The following is a 21062-nucleotide window of genomic DNA, read 5'->3' as shown; positions in this document are numbered from 1 at the left end:
TGTTTTCTCATCGCCTCTAACAATTATTTGAATTTTTCATTGAAACGTTAACGTTTAATCATTGAGACTTTTTAAAATTCAAGTAAAAGTTCCTGTGCTCAAACAAAAACAAAATGCCCAAAAGAACTGTTCGTAGTAGTTTGGTAAAAACGAAAATAAATTGTCTCAAGTGCAAGAAAGTTATTAAAGAAGAAACGCAAAATTACATAAAATGTGATAAGTGCGAGAAAACATTTCACCTCAGCTGCACTGATTTAACGAAGAGAGAGTTTGAGATGTTAATTGATAACGAGAGTGAGACATTTGAGTGCGAATATTGCAGAGAGGAAGAGGATGATGACAGTGAAAGAGAGAAAGAGAGTGACATAAAGAATGAATTGAAAACAATAAAAACTGAGTTAAAGCAATTGAAAAAACTTGATAAACTAGATCAGCTGTCTGAGTCAATAATATATATGTCAGAAAAATTTGATGAAATCATGAAAGACGTGAATGAAAACAAAAAGAAAATATCACAGCTGGAAAAACAAAACAAACAATTGAAAACAGAAAACAAAGCTTTAAAAGATTCAGTAAAGGATTTAAATAATTATCGAGTTAGAAATGATTGTTTAATTAGTGGAATGAAAATCGGTAGCGATGAAAATCCGAGGAGTGCTGTAATGAATCTATCGAAAACTATTGGTATAAATCTGGAGCAAAATGCTATTGAAGATGTTTACATTATTGGAAATAAGAGACAAAATGAAAAGAAAACTATTGTGGTGAAATTTACTACTAAAGCAGAAAAGGAAAAAATAATGGAAGCAAAAAATAAACTTAAAGAAGATGAGAAAACAAAAAATGTATATATAAATGACTTTTTGAGCAAAGAAAATATGAATTTGTTACATCATGCAAAAACATTGAAAACGATTGGTTACCAACAAATTTATTCTCGCAACGGGAGAGTATATTGTAAAAAAACTAATATTTCAAGACCTCAATTATTAAGATGTGAAGATGACGTTGACACAATGCTTTTGAACGCTACTACAAATAGGCATTGGAAGAGAAGATCTGAGGTGATGGCAAGAGGTGCGGAGACAGAAGATCGGGAGAATGGGGAGGAAGATGATGATTATTTAACATCATGATTTTCTTTTTAAATATATTATTTTGAATTAAATTTTCTATTTTTTGATATTAATGTTAAATAAAAATAAATATTTTAAAAGTTTTCAATCTTTCCAAAAGGATATTTGTAATTTAAAGCAATCTTATTTCACAATAGTAAGTTTGAATAGCAGAAGCGTTTCATCTATTAATAAATTCAATCGTTTGAAAGGATTACTATCGAGTATCCCTATTTTACCGGATATAATAGCAATTCAAGAGACTTGGTTTCAAAATGCAATCACTCAAATTTATTCGATTCCTGGTTATAAGGTAGTTCATTGTTGTAGAGAAGATGGGTATGGAGGAACATCGGTTTATGTAAGGGATAAATGGGTATATACTGTAGATTATTGCAAAAGTGAATCGTTTTTGGATATTATTGCTATTTCCTTATTAAACTTTAAAGTTAATGCAAGACCAATGAAATTTGTAACTTTTTATCGTTCTCAGAAATGTTCTGTTGAACAATTTAAGTTTACACTGGAATCAATGTTGAATGATCACGCTGGAAGTCCAATAGTTTTGGTTGGAGATACTAATATAGATCGTTATCACAGCTCTTATTATAACGAAATGCTGGATCTCTTTCAGAGTTTTGGATGTGAGAATGCTCATGAGATGGTTACAAGACCTTTAAGTAATACATGCATTGATCATGTGTTTTCCAATTTTGTAGAGAGAGTCGATGTTGACTCTGTGGAATGTGATATTTCAGACCATAATTTAGTTTTTTGCAAGATAAAAAGTAAGATTATGAGAAATGATTTTGTGGAGGTAATGAAAACTAAGTGTGACTACCAAAAGGCCAAACGTTACTTATCAGATGAGTTGTCTCCTGACTTTGGTTCACTGAATGTACAGGATCAGACAGACAGATTAACATCTTGTATACAAGGTGCTATTGCATATTCAACAACAGTCAGTAAAACTTTGAAACATGCTAGGTTTATGATGACCCCATGGATAAATGTAAATTTACAACATTTGATAACGATTAAGTTTAAATTGCTGAAGAGGAGAAAGAAGGAAAGAGGAAATGAGGCGATACAGGATTCCTTAAAGAGGATTAGTAGAATAATTAGTATTGCCAACAAGAGAAGTAGAGAGGCGTATTATGCAGAGAATATTGACAGGGCAGCAAATGATCCCAAAAGGGGATGGAATTTTATTAATGAGGTTCTAGGGAAAAAGGGGCATAAAGAACTAGAACTTAAAGACGTACAAGGAAGAAGGATTTCAAATAACTTGGATAAGGCGAATGCACTCAATACATACTTTTTAGATTCTGTAATGAGTTTGAGGCGAGGAATTTTAGTTGATCCTGGGGATAACATTAATATTTTCCATACATTGTCAGGTGATATAGATTCCGTATTTTCCATTGAACAAGTCGATAACAACTGTATTATGGAAGTTATAGAGAATCTGAAGGCAGATAAGAGTCCAGGACATGACGGCATTTCTTCCATATTCCTCAAAGAATGCAGTGAAATAGTTTCACCTTTCTTAGCAAAAATTTTCAATGGGATGATCAGTTTATCGATATATCCAGACATTTTGAAATTACATAGAATTGTTCCTATACCCAAAATAGTGAATGCTAGTAACGTATCTAACTTCAGACCAGTGGCCGTATTGTCAACAATAGACAAGATTTTTGAAAAGATTATCTATGATAAATTATACACATACTGTGAATCGAATAATTTGCTTTATGAGAATCAATATGGATTTAGGCGTGGATGCGGAACAGAGGAAGCTGTATTAAATGTAATTAAGTTTATTTGTAGTGGTTTAGACGGGGGATTCAATGGAGTTGCTGGAGTATTTTTTGATTTTTCAAAGGCATTTGATCTTGTCGATCACCAATTATTGCTGGAAAAAATGCATATCTATGGGATTCGAGGGAAAGAGTTTTTATTATTTAGAAGTTTTTTGGAGAATAGGAAACAGTACGTTGATGTCAGTAAATCGAAAAGTTTTGTGGGGCCCGTAGTGCACGGAGTTCCACAGGGGAGTTGTTTGGGTCCATTATTGTTTTCCATTTTTATTAATGATATCCGGAATCTCCAGCTTAGCGGAAAATTATTTATGTTCGCTGATGACATTTGCTTGTTCTATCCCTATAAATATGACATCGCTCTGCGTGCAAACATAGAAAGGGATTCTGCATTACTCTGTGAGTTTGCACGAGTAAACAGACTAGTTCTGAACGCTGATAAAACAAAACTTATTCGATTTCGACCAAATCCTTCAGTTAACAACGATTTCAGTGTCTATATTGATGGAAAATCAATACATGAATGTATAAGCGTAACATATCTAGGCGTGATGTTACAAAATAATTTAGCATGGGATTGTCATATACGCAGTTTAAAAAGGAAAATAGCTCCCGCAATTGGATTTCTCTACAAGATGAAAAACAAATTAAACACAAAGGCAAAATTAACAATATTTTCCTGTTTAATACAATCGCATTTAAATTATATGGTTACATCATATGCATACAATAAAAATAATAGTGAGCTAAGATCACTTCAATCTATGCAAAATAAAGCTTTGAAAGTTGTTTTTAACCTACCTCCAAATTTCTCAACCTTGTCGCTATTTGAAGAGTTTGCAAAAAATATTTTACCAATCAATGGTTTATATAAATATAATATTTTAAAGTATGTTTTCAAGTGTAATTACAACATTGGTTACCATACAATAAAGTTCTATACGAATCAAACAAATTTTAATACAAGGAATAGAATGAATTTGCGTTTGCCCAGGTGTAGATTCGAAAAAACAAAGCAACGGATTGATTATATAGGTGGCTTAACTTACAATAATATTCCACTCGAATTGAAATCCATTCAACGTATATCGAGATTTAAGGAAATGAGCAAATACTATCTTTGCAATAGCTTTGAATCGCTTCTGCTATAATTGTAATATTTATAATATTGTAATTTGAAACAAATATTAAACCATATATGAATGAACCTTTTAAATACATATAATTTTTGTTTTTAATATTGTATAAATAATTGGCCAACTAGTCCCATTAATGCCTTATGGCGCGGGACAGACTTGTATTGTATTAAAGTTGAATTGTTGAATAAAATAATAAAAAAAAAAAAAAAAAAAAAAAACTTATTCTCAGATAGTCAACCTGCAATAAAATCCTTGGACACACTGTTCCTTAACTCGAAAACGGCAATAGATAGCCGTAAATTTATCAACGAGATGGCTGAGCAGTACAATATTTTCCTGCAGTAACTTTTCATGAAACTGCATAGCCTCTGGCTAACAGCAAGCTCATGCTGCGTGAGAAGGCTATTATGATGGACCCATAGGCCCATACAGAGATCAACTTGTATCGGCAGTTTTTTTACATATGCCCCAGATATATACATACATAAAATATTTTTTTTTCTGACTCAATCACGAAATTAATTGATCCAATTAATTTGTTAATTGAAATGTCTTCAATCACAGAAATGATAGTAGGAACAAAAAATTATATACAAAAAAAAAAAAAAAATAATTGTATAATTAGATATAATGCATTTGGACGTCAATTGCCTGTTTCGGTATCAGGCTAACATGAAATATAGTAATTGATTTTTGTTAAATTGTTGAATCAATTAAATTTTTAATTGAATATTTTTTAAAACTCAAGTAAGACTTTAATTGAAAAAATTTTCGTGATTTTTTTTCTGTGTACAAATCCTCTAGAAGACGTCATTATTATATGATTTGCCTGACTGTAAATGAACTTCGGGTCGGTCTAATTCATATCTAATTTTACTTTATTATACCCTAAACCACATAGTTAGTAAGTCAGACCCCATAAAGTATATACCGATCGACTCAGAATCACCTCCTGATTCGATCTAGCCCTTGGTGTCCGTCCATGTATTTGTTGATCGCAGGATTTCGATCGCAATTATTAACAGATTTTGATGAAATTTGGTACCGAGTGTTCATTTGATACAATGACCAACGCTATTGAATTTCGGATCAAATTTAGATATAGCTCCCATATATATTTAACGCCCGATTTCGATAAACGGGGTCAGATTGCGTTCATTTACTAAACGATCGGCGTCAAATTTGCCACAACGTAATCTAATTGGCCACCCTCATCGAAATCGGTTCAGATATAAATAAAGCTCCCATATATACAGTGCTATTCAAAACATTTGCAACTATCTTCACTCTTAAAAATAAACCGTAATTGTAATGAAAATAAAAAATATTAAAACCAAAATTTTAATGCAATGTTGTTGCTTACTATGTCAATTTTAAAGATTTAAGGAAATAGCGGAACTAACGATAAAATGTTTTTGATAATTTATAATTTTTTTTTAAATTAGAGTTTTCGCCTGTTCAAAACATTTGCAACTAATATTAAGTGTCACATATATTTAAAAATAATTAAAGTTTTTGTAACATTTAACGACAAATGTTAATAGTCGATATTACAGCCATGCCGTATGATTACTTCTGCACAACTTTTTGCCCTTGGTTAGGATTAAGTGGTCAATGATATCCTATGGTTCAAGTTCAAATAGATTTCATAAGCCCTTTGCAAGAATTCGTACCTATTTTTCGTTTTACAGCTTTCCAAAGGTTTTTTTTATGACTTTTACTTTAGGCGACTGAACAGGCTAGTCAAACACCCGCAATTTTTCATCGGAAATCCATTGTTTTACCACGTTACACGTGTAATAGAGGTCTTGATCGCGCTGAATAATCCTTGCAAACGTCTCTTCCCAGAATGCTTACGGCAATATCACATGGGACAAAATGTTTTTGTAGACTTCCGACAGCATAATACCCTCGACTCTGTAAATCGGGCCAATAACTGGTCTACAAAAATACCCCCAGACCCTAATATTGGCCCCGCCATGATTGACGTAACTTTTTGTATTTCTTGGATTAAAGTTTTCCTTGCAGCCTTCGTACTAAATTTCTACCATCCGATCCGTGCAAGTTAAATTTTGAGTCGTAGGAAAATATAGCACATATCCACTGCTCCTGAGGCCATTTAAGGTGTTTTTGTGAAAATTGAAGGCGCGCTAACCTAGTTTTCTTTGAAATAAGTGATTTTTGACTCTTTTGTACAATGGCACTCTGGCTTCTAATGCTCTACCCTTGATCGTTATGGTAGATATATCCAATTGAATTTAATTTTTGACTTCTTTAGATGATATTTGATTGAATTGTTGCATAGTTCTGTTGATTATATGATCTTCTTTTGGCGTTGTCTTAGGCTTTCTTCTACCCCAGTGTACAGTTTTGGTGCATTCACTGTTTATAACTCGAGACGCAGTTGGTTTTTGCACATTGTTCGAGGGCGGTTCGGAAACTTCTTAGCCTATCAATGAAAGAGAATAGTTTTTCAAAAATTTTTTTACTTTTCAATATAATCTCCTGAAACTACAATATACTTAGTCCAACGCTTTTCTAGCAATTCTATCCCTTGATTAAAATAGTTTTCCTCAACGTCTTCAAAATAGTGGTTTAAAACTGTAATTGCATCTTCATTTGAAGTAAAACGCTTGCCAGCAAGGAATTTTTGTAGATTTGGAAACAAGTAATTGTTAACACTCTTGTGCGCTGGTGCATTGTCTTGATGAAAATTTATTTTTTTGTGTTGTAAGCCAGGACGTTTTTCTCGAATTTGTACATTTAATTGACCCAAAAGGTTGCAATAGTACTCTGAATTTATTGTTTTACCCTTTTGCAGATAGTCAATCGATAAAATACCTTTGAAGTCCCAAAAAAAACTTCTTTGGGGCATTCCTTCAGCTTCAGTCCATTGTTTGGATTGTTCTTTTGTCTCTGGAGTATTGTGGTGGATCCATGTCTCATCAACAGTTATGAAACGACGCTTAAAATCAATTTTATTTCGCTTAAAACGATCCAAACAAGCTTGAGAAATGTTCATTCTTATGCGTTTTTGATCGAGTGTTAACAAATGCGGCACCCATCTTGCAGAAAATTGCGGATGCGTCATTTTTGAACACCTGTTTCTATATGAAGGAGTTGCCAGATCGAAACAAAATTTAACATGTGTTCATAGCTTTTTGTGCTAGGCTAAGAAGTTTCCGAACTGCCCTCGTACATGCCCAACTTGCATACAAAAAATTATGGGTTCAATCCCAGTTTTGGCCCAACATCGAAAAAGTGTTTATTGCTCTCAAAAATTCTGATGATCTTTCTGAATGTTTTAAAGCTTGTCCAAGTGGTTTCAACCGTAGTCTATGGTTATTGAGCTAAACATAGATTCGGTCATCACTAATTTATAGGAGAGAATTTCATTACCAGTGTACTTAAAATATAACGGACTTCAAATATATCCAACCTACACAATTAAATTCCTTTGAAATATTCCTCACATTCACATATTTTGTTTTGTTTCTTTCAGAATTCCGAAATGTTGGCCGAAGGTGAATTACGTTCCAATTTAGATGACTCCGATAAAGTACGTGATCTGCAGGACAGAATCGCTGACTTGAAGGCAGAGGTAGGATTATACGATTCAATATTCGATACAAATACACCCATTTCATTTTTTTTTTGAAATGTTCCCTTCACATTTTATTTATTATTATTTGTTTTTTTGGTTAGTTATAAACAACACCCTTCCACAAACAATAACAAAAACAACAAAAACACGTACTTACCATGTTGTGTTCTATCATGTGTACATAATATAATAAACATATATTCTCACTACACACATTATAACTAATTGGTTTTGGATTTCATATCAAATGTTTGTATTCACCAATTGAAAAACCATTGACTCGTTTTTTTGGTTTTCTTTCACCTAACATCCACAGGCTGCTTCATGCAAACACCATCACATCATACTCTTGTAACATTTCTTTTTGGTTTACCTCACTTACGCTAACATTTCATAATTGTTTCATAAATCACATTAAAGAGATCATCTATCGTAAATACAACTTTCATACGATATTATTTTTATTCAATCATGGCTTTCCAAAAAAAATCTAAATCACACAATTGATGCCTAATTGTTTAGTTACAATATACTTTAATTTTTGTTCTCAAAAACATTTAATTTATATTTAAAACTTATTTTCTGTTTTTATTTTATTTTACGAAAAAAAAAAAAAATCTCGCCGCTGCAAAAAACAACAACATTTTATACATCACATAATTTCTGTTTGATATAATTTATCGCCATTCTGTTTTTTTTTGTGATTTTATAGTATACTACGCCCATAACAAGTCCCGATACTGAACCTTGGAAATGGATAAGTTAAACATGTATTCCAAGTATACCTTCCCAAGATATTGACAAAAGCATTAAAGAAATATGATCAGGTCATTACATGCAAATTGTTTTATAAGAAAATAAAAACAACCCAATTAAATTAAAACAACAATCCCCCAATCTTCTCTATATCATATAATCCATTACAATAATCTCGTATGTGAATGCGTAATATTTTCTTCATGTTGATTCAAATTTTGTAATTTTCAATTTGAAAATAGAACAGTTTTCGTTTTCTTTTGTTTATATCTTGCATGATTGTTGTTTAGTACTTTTTTTTTTGTTTTTGTTCAAAAAGTTACATTAAATATTAAATATTTTTATTTATCATTTTAGCATATCTCATAGATTCATAAATGTAAATCGAAGGAATTTTATATAATTTTGTAGACGAACATATCTTGTTTATTCCATGTAGACAGTGTTGCCAGTTTTGAGAATTTTCCCCAAATTTGCGATATTTTTTCGTGAATGGGGTCGAAATTTCCAGAAAAATTGCTTTCCAGAAATTGCTTTAATCTTTTTTAACAAAATTTTATTTCTATAGAAAATTGTTGGCAAAATTTTCTATATATAGAAAAAGTTTCGTTATATTAACGAAATGTGTCGTTAAAAGTCAGCCAATGAAATAAATTCGTTAATACAACGAAATTTTTCGTTGTTATAACGAATTTTCTGTCAATCAACGTAACGTTTCGTACTATTAACGAATATTTTCATTAATGAAAATGTTTCGTTATATCAATGAAAATTTTTCGTTGACTGACTTTTAATGACATTTTCTTTGTGAATAGAAAATTTTGTCAAAATTTTATTTCTACAGAAAATTTTGTAAAAATTTTATTTCTATAGCAAATTTTGCAAAAATTTTATTTCTATAGCAAATTTTGTAAAAATTTTATTTCTATAGAAAATTCTGTCAAATTTTTTTTTCTATCGAAAATTTTGTCAAAATTTTATTTCTAAAGAAAATTTTGTCAAAATTTTATTTCTATAGACAATTTTTCAAAATTTTATTTCTACAGAAAATTTTGTCAAAATTTTACTTCTATAGAAAATTTTGTCAAAATTTATTTCTATAGAAATTTTTGTTAAAATTTTATTTCTATAGAAAATTTTTTCAAAATTTTATTTCTACAGAAAATTTTGTCAAAATTTTATTTCTATAGAAAAATTTGTAAAAATTTTATTTCTATAGCAAATTTTGTAAAAATTTTATTTCTATAGAAAATTTTGTCAAAAATTTTTTTTCTATAGAAAATTTTGTCAAAATTTTATTTCTAAAGAAAATTTTGTCAAAATTTTATTTCTATAGACAATTTTTCAAAATTTTATTTCTACAGAAAATTTTGTCAAAATTTTACTTCTATAGCAAATTTTGTCAAAATTTTACTTCTATAGAACCCCGATATGCACTTATATGGTTCCAGAGGCCAGATTTCTTCTTTTTTAACAAAATTTTATTTCTATAGAAATTTTTTGGAAACATTTTATTTCTATATATATAGAAAAGTTTCGTTATATTAACGAAATGTGTCGTTAAAAGTCAGCCAATGAAACAAATTCGTTAATACAACGAAATTTTTCGGTAACATAATGAATTTTCTGTCAATACACGTAACGTTTCGAACTATTACGAATATTTTCATTGTATTAATGACAATGTTTCGTTATATCAATGAAATTTTTTTTGGCTGACTTTTAATGAAATTTTCTGTGTGGAGAAAAATTTTTGTAAAAATTTTAGTTCTATAGAAAATTTTTTCAAAATTTTATTCCTATATAAATTTTTGCTAAAATTTTATTTCTATAGAAATTTTTATTAAAATTTTATTTCTAGAGAAATTTTTGTCAAAATTTTATTTCTATAGAAAATTTTGACAAAATTTTATTTCTATAGAAAATTTTGTCAAAATGTTATTTTTATAGAAAATTTTTTCAAAATTTTAGTTCTATAGAAAATTGTTTTAAAATTTTATTTCTATAGAAATTGTTGTTAAAATTTTATTTTTAGAGAAAATTTTGTTAAAATTTAATTTCTATAGAAAATTTTGTCAAAATTTTAGTTCTATAGAAAATTTTGTCAAAATTTTAGTTCTATAGAAAATTTTGTCAAATTTTTTTTTCTATTGAAAATTTTGTCAAAATTTTATTTCTATAGAAAATGTTGTCAAAATTTTATTTCTATAGAAAATGTTGTCAAATTTATTTTTCTATAGAAAACGTTGTCAAAATTTTTTTTTCTATAGAAAATTTTTTCAAAATTTTATATTTTCTGAAATTTTTTTCAAAATTTTATTTCTATAGAAAATGTTGTCAAAATTTAATTCTATAGAAAACTTTTCAAATTTTTATTTCTATAGAAAAATTTGTTCAAATTTTATTTCTAGAGAAAATTTTGTCAAAATTTTATTTCTATAGAAAATGTTGTCAAAATTTTACTTCTATAGAAAATTTTTTCAAAATTTTAGTTCTATAGAAAATTTGGTCAAAATTTTATTTCTATAAAAAATTTTGTTAAAATTTTTTTTCTATAGAAATTTTTGTTAAAATTTAATTTCTATAAAAATTTTTTTCAAAATATTATTTCTACAGAAAATTTTGTCAAAATTTTAGTTCTATGGAAAATTTTGTCAAATTTTTTTTCTATAGAAAATTTTGTCAAAATTTTATTTCTATAGAAAATGTTGTCAAAATTTTATTTCTATAGAAAATGTTGTCAAAATTTTATATCTATAGGAGATTTTTTCAAAATTTTATTTCTATAGAAATTTTTGTTAAAATTTTATTTCTAGAGAAAATTTTGTCAAAATTTTATTTCTATAGAAGATTTTGTCAAAATCTTACTTCTATAGAAAATTTTGTCAAAATTTTTCTTCTATAGAAAATTTTGTCAAAATTTTACTTCTATAGAAATTTTTGCTAATATTTTATTTCTAGAGAAAATTTTGTCAAAATTTTATTTCTATAGACAATTTTGTAAAAATTTTATTTATATAGAAAATTTTGTCAACATTTTTTTTCAATAGAAAATTTTGTCAAAATTTTATAGCAATAAAATGTCGTCAAAACTTTATTGATATAGAAAATTTTTTCAAAATTTTATTTCTACAGAAAATTTTGTCAAAATTTTATTTCTACAGAAAATTTTGTCAAAATTTTATTTCTATAGAAAATTTTGTAAAATTTTTAGTTCTATAAAAAATTTTGTGAAAATTGTTTTTCTGTAGAAAATTTTGTCAAAATTTTATTTCTACAGAAAATTTTGTCAAAATTTTATTTCTATAGAAAATTTTGTCAAAATTTTATTTCTATAGAAAATTTTGTTAAAATTTTATTTCTAGAGAAAATTTTGTCAAAAATTTTATTTCAATAGACAATTTTTTCAAAATTTTATTTATAGAGAAAATTTTGTCAAAATTTTATTTCTATAGAAAATGTTGTCAAAATTTTACTTCTATAGAAAATTTTTACTTCTATAGAACCCCGATATGCACTTATATGGTTCCAGAAGTCAGAGTTTTACTCCAATTTGGTTGAAATTTTGCACACGGAGAACGAATAGTACTGTAGTCAAGTGTAATCAATTTTATTGAAAACGGTTCAGATTTAGATATAGCTCCCATATATATGTATATTTAGCTCGATATGCACTTATAAGGCCCCACACAAAGGACTGAATAGTCTAAGTGAGCCTGATACATCAGGCTGCCATCTAACCTAACCTAAGGGCCCAGAAGCCAGAGTATTACCCTAAGTAGTATGATATTTTGCACTAGAAGTACAATTATTAGTGTAGTCAAGTGTGCTAAAATTTAATAAAATCGGATCAGATTTAGATATAACTCCCGATTCAGACTCCTATAACCACAGACACCAAAGTTTTACTCGGCTTTACTTTAAAATTTGCACACAGAATAGAATTAATGTTCTCGGTATGCATACCACATTTGGTTCTTATCGGTTAAGATTTAGATATAGTTCTCACATATATCTTTCTGCCGATTTTCACACACACTGAAAAAAAAGCGTGCCCGGTTCCAAAGATTTTGTCTTTACTGTAAAAATTTTGGTATTGATTCCGAGCCAAAGAAGCGGAGAATACAAGTAAGGATACTTTTAAGACACAATTCTCTTTTAGATTTGGGTTTTGTGTGCTTGCTTTTAGGAAGCAAATTGTAATTGTTCTCTTTTTCAGCTTTTTTTCTTCATATGCTATCAAAGTCCTTTAAAAACGAGTTAACGACAACTTTATTTTCCAAATTAAGACTCGACTTCCAGTAGAATTTATGCTATTTTTAAAGTAAAAAACGTCTTTAAAATAAAGTGTTAAAAAACATGTCCTATATTTGAACAATTTTTTGCTTTGTAGTCAAGATGCAAAAAGACAACAAATTTAAAGACAATTTCATTAAATCTAAAGAATTTTTCTGAATTATTAAAGTCAAGTTGACCTTAGCCCAAACATATTTTCTTTCATATTATGATACCCATTTTTTAGTCAAATCACTTAATTATAAGGAAAATACGACTTGATTGAAAAGTTTATCGACTTTTGGACAAGTAAAAAAACTTTATATTAGAGAAATGCGTCTTCTATGCTAAACTAAATTTGCATTCGTATTTTAAAGACATGAAATCTTTGAACTCACGACAATATTTTTTTCAGTGCAGAAGTCAAATTTGTAATCCGGTTTACGTGTAATTTTGCACAGGGTGTAGAATTAACATTGCAACTGGGTGCAAATCTGGGGGTCCGTTTATATGGGGGATATACGTAAAAGTGAACCGATATGGCCCATTTGCAATACCATCCGACCTACATCAATAACAACTACTTGTGCCAAGTTTCAAGTCGATAGCTTTTTCGTTCGGAAGTTAGCGTGATTTCAACAGACGGACGGACATGCTCAGATCGACTCAGAATTTCACCACGACCCAGAATATATATCCTTTATGGGGTCTTAGAGCAATATTTCGATGTGTTACAAACGGAATGACAAAGTTAATATACCCCCATCCTATGGTGGAGGGTATAAAAAATATTTTGTAAACTAGTGTAATTTTTTTGCTTACGTTAGTTAAATGAACTAAAAACGGGAAAAATTATACACAAATGAATCATAAAGTTTTACTCAATTCGTACTTCTCACAATATAGTTAATTATTTCTTTAAATTAGTAAATTTTACTACCAATGTGCCCATCTTGGCATTAAAGACATTCTTGCAATTTTGAACTCCAATGTTTTTCTTCAAACTACAATTTTTTTTTTATCAAATGAAAAAAAAAATGAATTATGTTTGATAAATTTTCTTGAATTTATCGAAAAATATTAACTTAGTTTTGTGACATCGACGTGATGTCAACGTTTGTTTAGTTAACATTTTCTAAAAACAATCTAAATATGCTAAAATCAACTAAAATTTTTCTTCATGGTGCGTTTACTGTTTTTTTTTTCGGTGAATGTTTGTTAAAACATCACTTTTACTAATGCAGTAGTTTATATGTTTAATATGCCAACAGAACAAAATATATGCTGGCATATTTCATTTGAAACAACTACAATAACTAGTTTTCCTGCTAGCAAATGTTTTTTTTCGGTTATAAATAACAAAATTTTATCAGTGTTCCTATATTCATTTGTTGCATACTATAAAGTCTTTTTTTTCACCCATTACTAAAAATTAAATGTAGTTGATTTTTTTTTGTGTTGTAAATAATTTATATGTAATATTGGATATATTTAATGTTTATTGTAATTATTAAAACTAACACTTAACATAAGCACAATCTCTAACCCCTCAAAAAAAAAAAAAAATAATAATAATAAAAATATCAACATTAACCTTTTTTACACAAATCTGCACAATCATTAAATTTCCATTAATTTAAAAAGAAATAAAAACTAACACTATTTAACATTTAACTAACCATACATTTAATCGATAAAATAAAAGAATAAAAATATAATGCTATCATAGAGTGAACGGAGGTGTGATATATATTAATAAAATTTGGATGGCTTTAACTGCCACCCCATACATTCTACGGGGGAGACAATAGTGTCTGGCACGGGCGAGTAACGTCGATTCGTTAGGGTATGAAGTATTCCTTGTTCATTGTATCCATCATAATGGCGCAAACCACAAGAGAAAATATTTGGAGAATAGTGGCAAAACTCAATCCACATCCAGTCCCTTTAATCCATTAACAAAATAGCTGTTAATCTAAATCCTGATAATATAAACAGTGACGCAAAACAGGCTCCCAAGACAATGGCCTGCGTTCAAGCCAGAGCGTGATCAACATGAACTTAAGGATTCTCACATCAGCTTTTCCAAGATGCTAGAACAACAACAAACCATACTTCATCATCAGCCAGGTGTGTGTATTCCAAGCGACAAAGACCGTCAAAATTTTCACCGCAATTGATCCAGATGGATTGGCTACTTTCTATAGAAATAAAATTTTTAAAAATTTTTCTATAAAGGGTGATACGGTCAAAATTTGGTCAATATAAACTTGACGTATTTCTTTCAATTTTGCATTCAAAAAAACCTGAACACCCCTCATTTTGAAGGTGGGTGTGTAGAATGTTGCTCCTATTTTGATTTTGGAATTCACTCTTCAGTTGTCAAAATGCCGTCCAAGCAAGAAAAGCAGCGTATCAAAATTTTGCTCGCGCATCGCGAAAATCCGAGCTACTCGCACGCAAAGCTGGCAAAATCGCTAAAAGTTGCTAAATCAACCGTTACAAATGCCAGGAAGTCTGGATCGGGGGAAATCGAAAACCGGAAGCCGCTGAGCTGACAAAGAGAGTTGCCGGTAGTTTCAAGCGGAACCCTAACCTCTCTCTCCGAGATGCCGCAAATAAGCTGGGTGTATCGTCTACAACCGTGCATCGAGCCAAAAAACGAGCCGGGCTATCGACTTACAAGAAGGTAGTGACTCCAAATCGCGATGATACAAAATACGACGGCCAAAGCGCGATCCCGGAGGCTTTACACGACGATGCTGACGAAGTTTGACTGCGTGGTAATGGACGACGAAACCTACGTCAAAGCCGACTACAAGCAGCTTCCGGGATAGGAGTTTTATACGACAAAAGGAAGGGGAAAGGTAGCAGATATTTTCAAGCACATAAAACTGTCAAAGTTCGCAAAGAAATATCTGGTTTGGCAAGCCATCTGTACCTGTGGCTTGAAAAGCAGCATTTTCATAGCTTCCGGGACTGTCAACCAAGAAATTTACGTAAAAGAGTGTTTGAATAAACGTCTGCTGCCTTTCCTGAAGAAACACGGTTGTTCCGTACTGTTTTGGCCGGATTTGGCATCTCGCCATTACGGTAAAAAGGCCATGGAGTGGTACGCCACCAACAACGTGCAGGTGGTTCCCAAGGACAAGAACCCTCCCAACACGCCAGAGCTCCGCCCAATTGAGAAATACTGGGCTATTGTCAAGTGGAACCTAAAGAAGACAAAAAAAAACTGCTAAGGACGAGCAGCAGTTCAAGGCAAACTGGCTTTCTGCGGCGAAGAAGGTGGACAAGGTGGTTGTACAAAATCTGATGGCAGGTGTCAAGCGTGAGGCTCGGCAATTCGGATTTGGAGAAGCGAAAGCCTAACTGAATATTTTTCCTGAATTTTATACTAATTGAACTTGAAAAAGAAATTTAATTTGATTTTTTAAATAAACGATTTCACAGGGAAAACGCGTGTATCCCTTCACCAAGTCGATAGTCCGGCTCGTTTTATGGCTCGATGCACGGTTGTAGACGATACACCCAGCTTATTTGCGGCATCTCGGAGAGAGAGGTTAGGGTTTCGCTTGAAACTACCGGCAACTCTCTTTGTCGTCTCAGCGGCTTCCGGTTTTCGATTTCCCCCCGATCCAGACTTCCTGGCTGTCGACAAACGTTCCCCGAACACTTTAATTGCATTTTTAACGGTTGATTTGGCAACTTTTAGCGATTTTGCCAGCTTTGCGTGCGAGTAGCTCGGATTTTCGCGATGCGCGAGCAAAATTTTGCTACGCTGCTCTTCTTGCTTGGACGGCATTTTGACAACTGAAGAGTGCATTCCAAAATCAAAATGAGAGCAACATTCTACACACACACCTTCAAAATGAGGGGTGTTCAGGTTTTTTAAATGCAAAATTGAAAGAAATACGTCAAGTTTATATTGACCAAATTTTGACCGTATTTGAGATTTTGAGAAAATTTTCTATAGAATAAAATTTTGACAAAATTTTCTATAGAAATAAAATTTTCACAATATTGACAAAATTTTTTATAGAAATAAAAATATGGCAAAATTTTTTATAGAAATAAAAATTTTGACCAAATTTTTCATAGAAATCACTTTTGCAAAAATTTTCTATAGAAATAAAATTTTGAGAAATTTTTTTATAGAAATAAAATTTTGAAAAAAAAAACAAAATCTTTAGAAATAAAATAAAATTTTGTAAAAAAAAAATTATAGAAATAAAATTTTGACAAAATTTTCTATAGAAAAAAAAAAACATTCTATAGAAATAAAATTTTCTATAGAAATACAATTTTTTCAAAATTTCCTATAGAAATAAAATTTTGACAAAATTTTCTATAGAAATAAAATTTTCTACAGAAATAAAATTTTTTCAAAATTTCCTATAGAAATAAAATTTTGACAAAATTTCCTACAGAAAGAAAATTTTGACAAAATTTTCTATAGAAATAAATTTTTGACAAAATTTTCTATAAAAATAAAAAAAAAATAACAACATTTTCTATAGAAATAAAATTTTTTCAAAATTTCCTATAGAAATAAAATTTTGACAAAATTTTCAATAGAAAGAAAATTTTCTATGGAAAATTTCCTATAGAAATAAAATTTTGACAAAATTTCCTATAGAAAGAAAATTTTGACAAAATTTTCTATAGAAATATATTTTTGACAAAATTTTCTATAAAAATAAAATTTTAACAACATTTTCTACAGAAAGACAATTTTGAAAAAATTTTCTATAGAAATAAAATTTTGAAAAAAATTTTCCTTAGAAAAAAAATTTCTATAGAAATAAAATTTTGACAAAATTTTCTATAGAAATAAAATTTTGACAAAATTTTCTATAGAAATACAATTTTAACAAAATATTCTATAGAAATATAATTTTGACAAAACATTCTATAGCAATAAAATTTTGACAAAATTTTATATAAGAAAAAAAAATTGACCAAATTTTCTATAGAAATAAAATTTTGACAACATTTTCCATAGAAATAAAATTTTGACAAAATTTTCCATAGAAATAAAATTTTGACAAAACTTTTCAAAGAAATAAAATTTTGACAACATTTTCTATAGAAAGAAAATTATGACAAAATTTTCTATAGATAGAAAATTATGAGAAAATTTTCTATAGAAACAAAATTTTGAAAAAATTTTCTATAGAAATAAAATTTTGAAAAAAAAATTTTATAGAAATAAAATTTTAACAAAACTTTCTTTAGAAAATTTGCTATAGAAATAAAATTTTGACAAAGTTTTCTATAGAAATAAAATTTTGACAAAATTTTCTATAGAAATACAATTTTAACAAAATATTCTATAGAAATATAATTTTGACAAAACATTCTATAGAAATAAAATTTTGACAAAATTTTATATAAGAAAAAAAAATTGACCAAATTTTCTATAGAAATAAAATTTTGACAACATTTTCCATAGAAATAAAATTTTGACAAAATTTTCCATAGAAATAAAATTTTGACAAAACTTTTCAAAGAAATAAAATTTTGACAACATTTTCTATAGAAAGAAAATTATGACAAAATTTTCTATAGAAAGAAAATTATGAGAAAATTTTCTATAGAAACAAAATTTTGAAAAAATTTTCTATAGAAACAAAATTTTGAAAAAATTTTCTATAGAAATAAAATTTTGAAAAAAAATTTTTATAGAAATAAAATTTTAACAAAACTTTCTTTAGAAAATTTGCTATAGAAATAAAATTTTGACAAAATTTTCTATAGAAATAAAATTTTGACAAAATTTTCTATAGAAATAAAATTTTGACAAAATTTTCTATAGAAATAAAAATTTGACAAAATTTTCTATAGAAATAAAATTTTGACAAAATTTTCTAAAGAAATAAAAATTTGACAAAATTTTCTAAAGAAATACAATTTTGACAAAATTTTCAATAGAAATAAAATTTTAACAAAATTTTCTTAGAAATAAAATTTTTACAAAATTTTCTATAGAAATAAACTTTTCAGAGAAATAAAATTTTGATAAAAATTTCTATAGAAATAAATGTTTAAATAGATTGCAAATAAATATATAAAAACGATGTTCATAGCATTGAATACCGTAAACCGTCCTCGTAAGAGATTTTACGATAATAATCTTAAGATATGGTTGGCGAAGAATAAACAAAACCTATCTGGCGTAATGGTTGATAGAGAAGGCAATAGCTCCTCTTCCACCATCACATGTTCATACGTTAACTTATTCGGACGATTGTTCTACGGTTACATCAGGCAGAGACATCAAGGGGCTTGATGTGAAGATTAATGAGAGAAATCTACCCCGAAATCGATGGCAGCCATTTTCGCATGGTGAATTAAAGAGGTGAATCAGAACCTTGATATTCACATACAAAGCATTCCCAAATGCAAAACCCCAAGGATATTGGTGTGTTCCTCTTTGAAAAGAATACGGAAATGGTTGCTAAAAACGTTTGAAGTAGAAACAAGATCCTAAAGGCATTGGCTTCTTTGAGTCGAATGGTCGGTCATCCCCTTATCGATTATGCCGCCCTCGTTGGGACACTTTTGCGAGACTCATCGAGAAATCTTCAAATGGCGGAGAATAATGCACTGCGAATTGCACAAGTGTATATCTTCAAATCAATTAATTAATTTCAATTAATCTTCAATCAGAGATATGATAATATCAATCACCAATCTGAATTAAAAAACTAACTGATCCAATAAAAAAAAATTAATTAATTAATTTGCATGATATATTTTAATTAAAAAATTGCTTGAATCAATTAAATTTTAAATTGAATATTTTTTCAATTTAAAATATAAAATATCAATTTTCGTGATATTTTTTATGTGTATACATATTCTGCCCTTTCACTCTATGCTAGCATATATTAGATACATTTCCCAAAAAAAAAAATAGCATGTGTTTTCAATATCATTGTATTATTGGATCTATCTCTAGCAAAATATTTGTATATAACAAGTTTTTTTTATATTAATAATGATTTTATTTTTTATTTATAAATTTTTCCAGTTAACAGCATTAAAAAGTCGAGGAAAATTTATACCAGCCTCTAAACTGCGAAGCTCTTCAATACAATCCATCGAATCGGCCGAAAGTGATTTCAATGACATCATTAGCATGCGAAGAGAAAGTACCGAATTATCATCATAATATTTAAAGATAATTAAATATTATTAAATATTAATTTTACAATTTAAAAAAATAATAATAATGATTATTATTTTACACAAAAGTAATAAAAAAACAACATACACACCCCCCTAAGATACATTAAAAAGAAAAACTGAATGTGTAACTTAAAAACTAAGAAAATCATTAAACGATGAATGAACCAATTACAAAATACAGTAGGGAAATTCCTATTTCAAATTCATGGAAATGTTTTACAAAATATAATAATAATGATAATGTGTATCGAGTTTATGATAAAAATAAAATTTTTATATAAATTATTTAATTATTATAATTACAATTAAACTGTGTATTAAATGTTTATTTATAAGTAAGGAAAGTTATGAGAAAACAAAATGTATGTTTGGGAAAAAGATATTGCGAAAAAACAGAACCACAACTATTGTTTTTTAAATCCCCTTAAAAAAGAAGAAAAAAAAATAATTTTTATATAAATGTATACCATATGTAATATTTTTAATTTATTTAAAATTTTTACAAATGATTTTCTAAATCATTATTAACAACTGTCTGGCTCTAAATTTAGAAAAGCGCTCTCATTGATTCTATGAAAAATAAAAATGTTTTTCAATCCTCCTTTGTTATTATTTATTAGTATATATATATATATTATTTTTTATATATCTGTGTGTGTGTTTTTTTTTGTAATTTATTAGCCCTATTTTGTATAAAGAATAATGTTAACGAAAACGAAATGCAAGATATTCTGTATTATAATTACTTACTCGCCTATAAGTTTTAGCCTATATTCTATGTCTAAGTTCCAATTATAATTTAATTTTAGTAATGATATTAGCTATCTATTCTATACCTTCCCTACATTATTAGTAGAGTAGAGTTTACATAGAAAACATTCTCATAGCAAAAACGATATGGGCATTAAATGAAAATTAAAGAAATATGGAAATTATTAAAATTAATTCTAGTTGAACCCTAACGCAAAATGAAAAAAAAAACAAACAACAAAATAGATTCGAATATTTTGTAACAAATACTGATTGAAAATGATTTTCAGTTCTTAAATATTCCGCAATTTTTCTTAATAAATTACAATCGGAATTTGGATAACGTATTTGTACTACTTATCCTTCCATTAGAAGGAAGTTATGCTAACGAAAGAGATATCTACGT

At 28.5% G+C, this 21062-nt stretch overlaps 1 protein-coding gene across 10 annotated transcripts in view; it reads left to right on the top strand.

The window, feature by feature from the left end:
* Nucleotides 1-21053, top strand: part of Evi5 (ecotropic viral integration site 5) — a 172180-nt gene extending 151127 nt beyond the window's left edge. For 7 of the 10 annotated variants that reach the window (XM_075302801.1, XM_075302807.1, XM_075302805.1 and 4 more), the window contains 2 exons: nucleotides 7580-7678; nucleotides 19749-21053. In XM_075302801.1, the coding sequence (XP_075158916.1) occupies nucleotides 7580-7678; nucleotides 19749-19889 (240 nt within the window). In that variant the 3' untranslated portion in view covers nucleotides 19890-21053. Of the gene's footprint in view, nucleotides 1-7579; nucleotides 7679-8393; nucleotides 8509-19748 lie in introns of all 10 variants that reach the window. The other 3 variants (XR_012721016.1, XR_012721015.1, XR_012721014.1) reach the window with 1 other exon arrangement.
* Nucleotides 21054-21062: the final 9 nt, after the last annotated feature.

The sequence above is a fragment of the Haematobia irritans genome, chromosome 3 (assembly GCF_050003625.1).
Source record: "Haematobia irritans isolate KBUSLIRL chromosome 3, ASM5000362v1, whole genome shotgun sequence".
Classification (NCBI taxonomy): Eukaryota; Metazoa; Arthropoda; class Insecta; order Diptera; family Muscidae; genus Haematobia; species Haematobia irritans.
The sequence above is the reverse complement of the archived record's forward strand: the minus strand, read 5'-3'. Positions and strand labels throughout refer to the sequence as shown.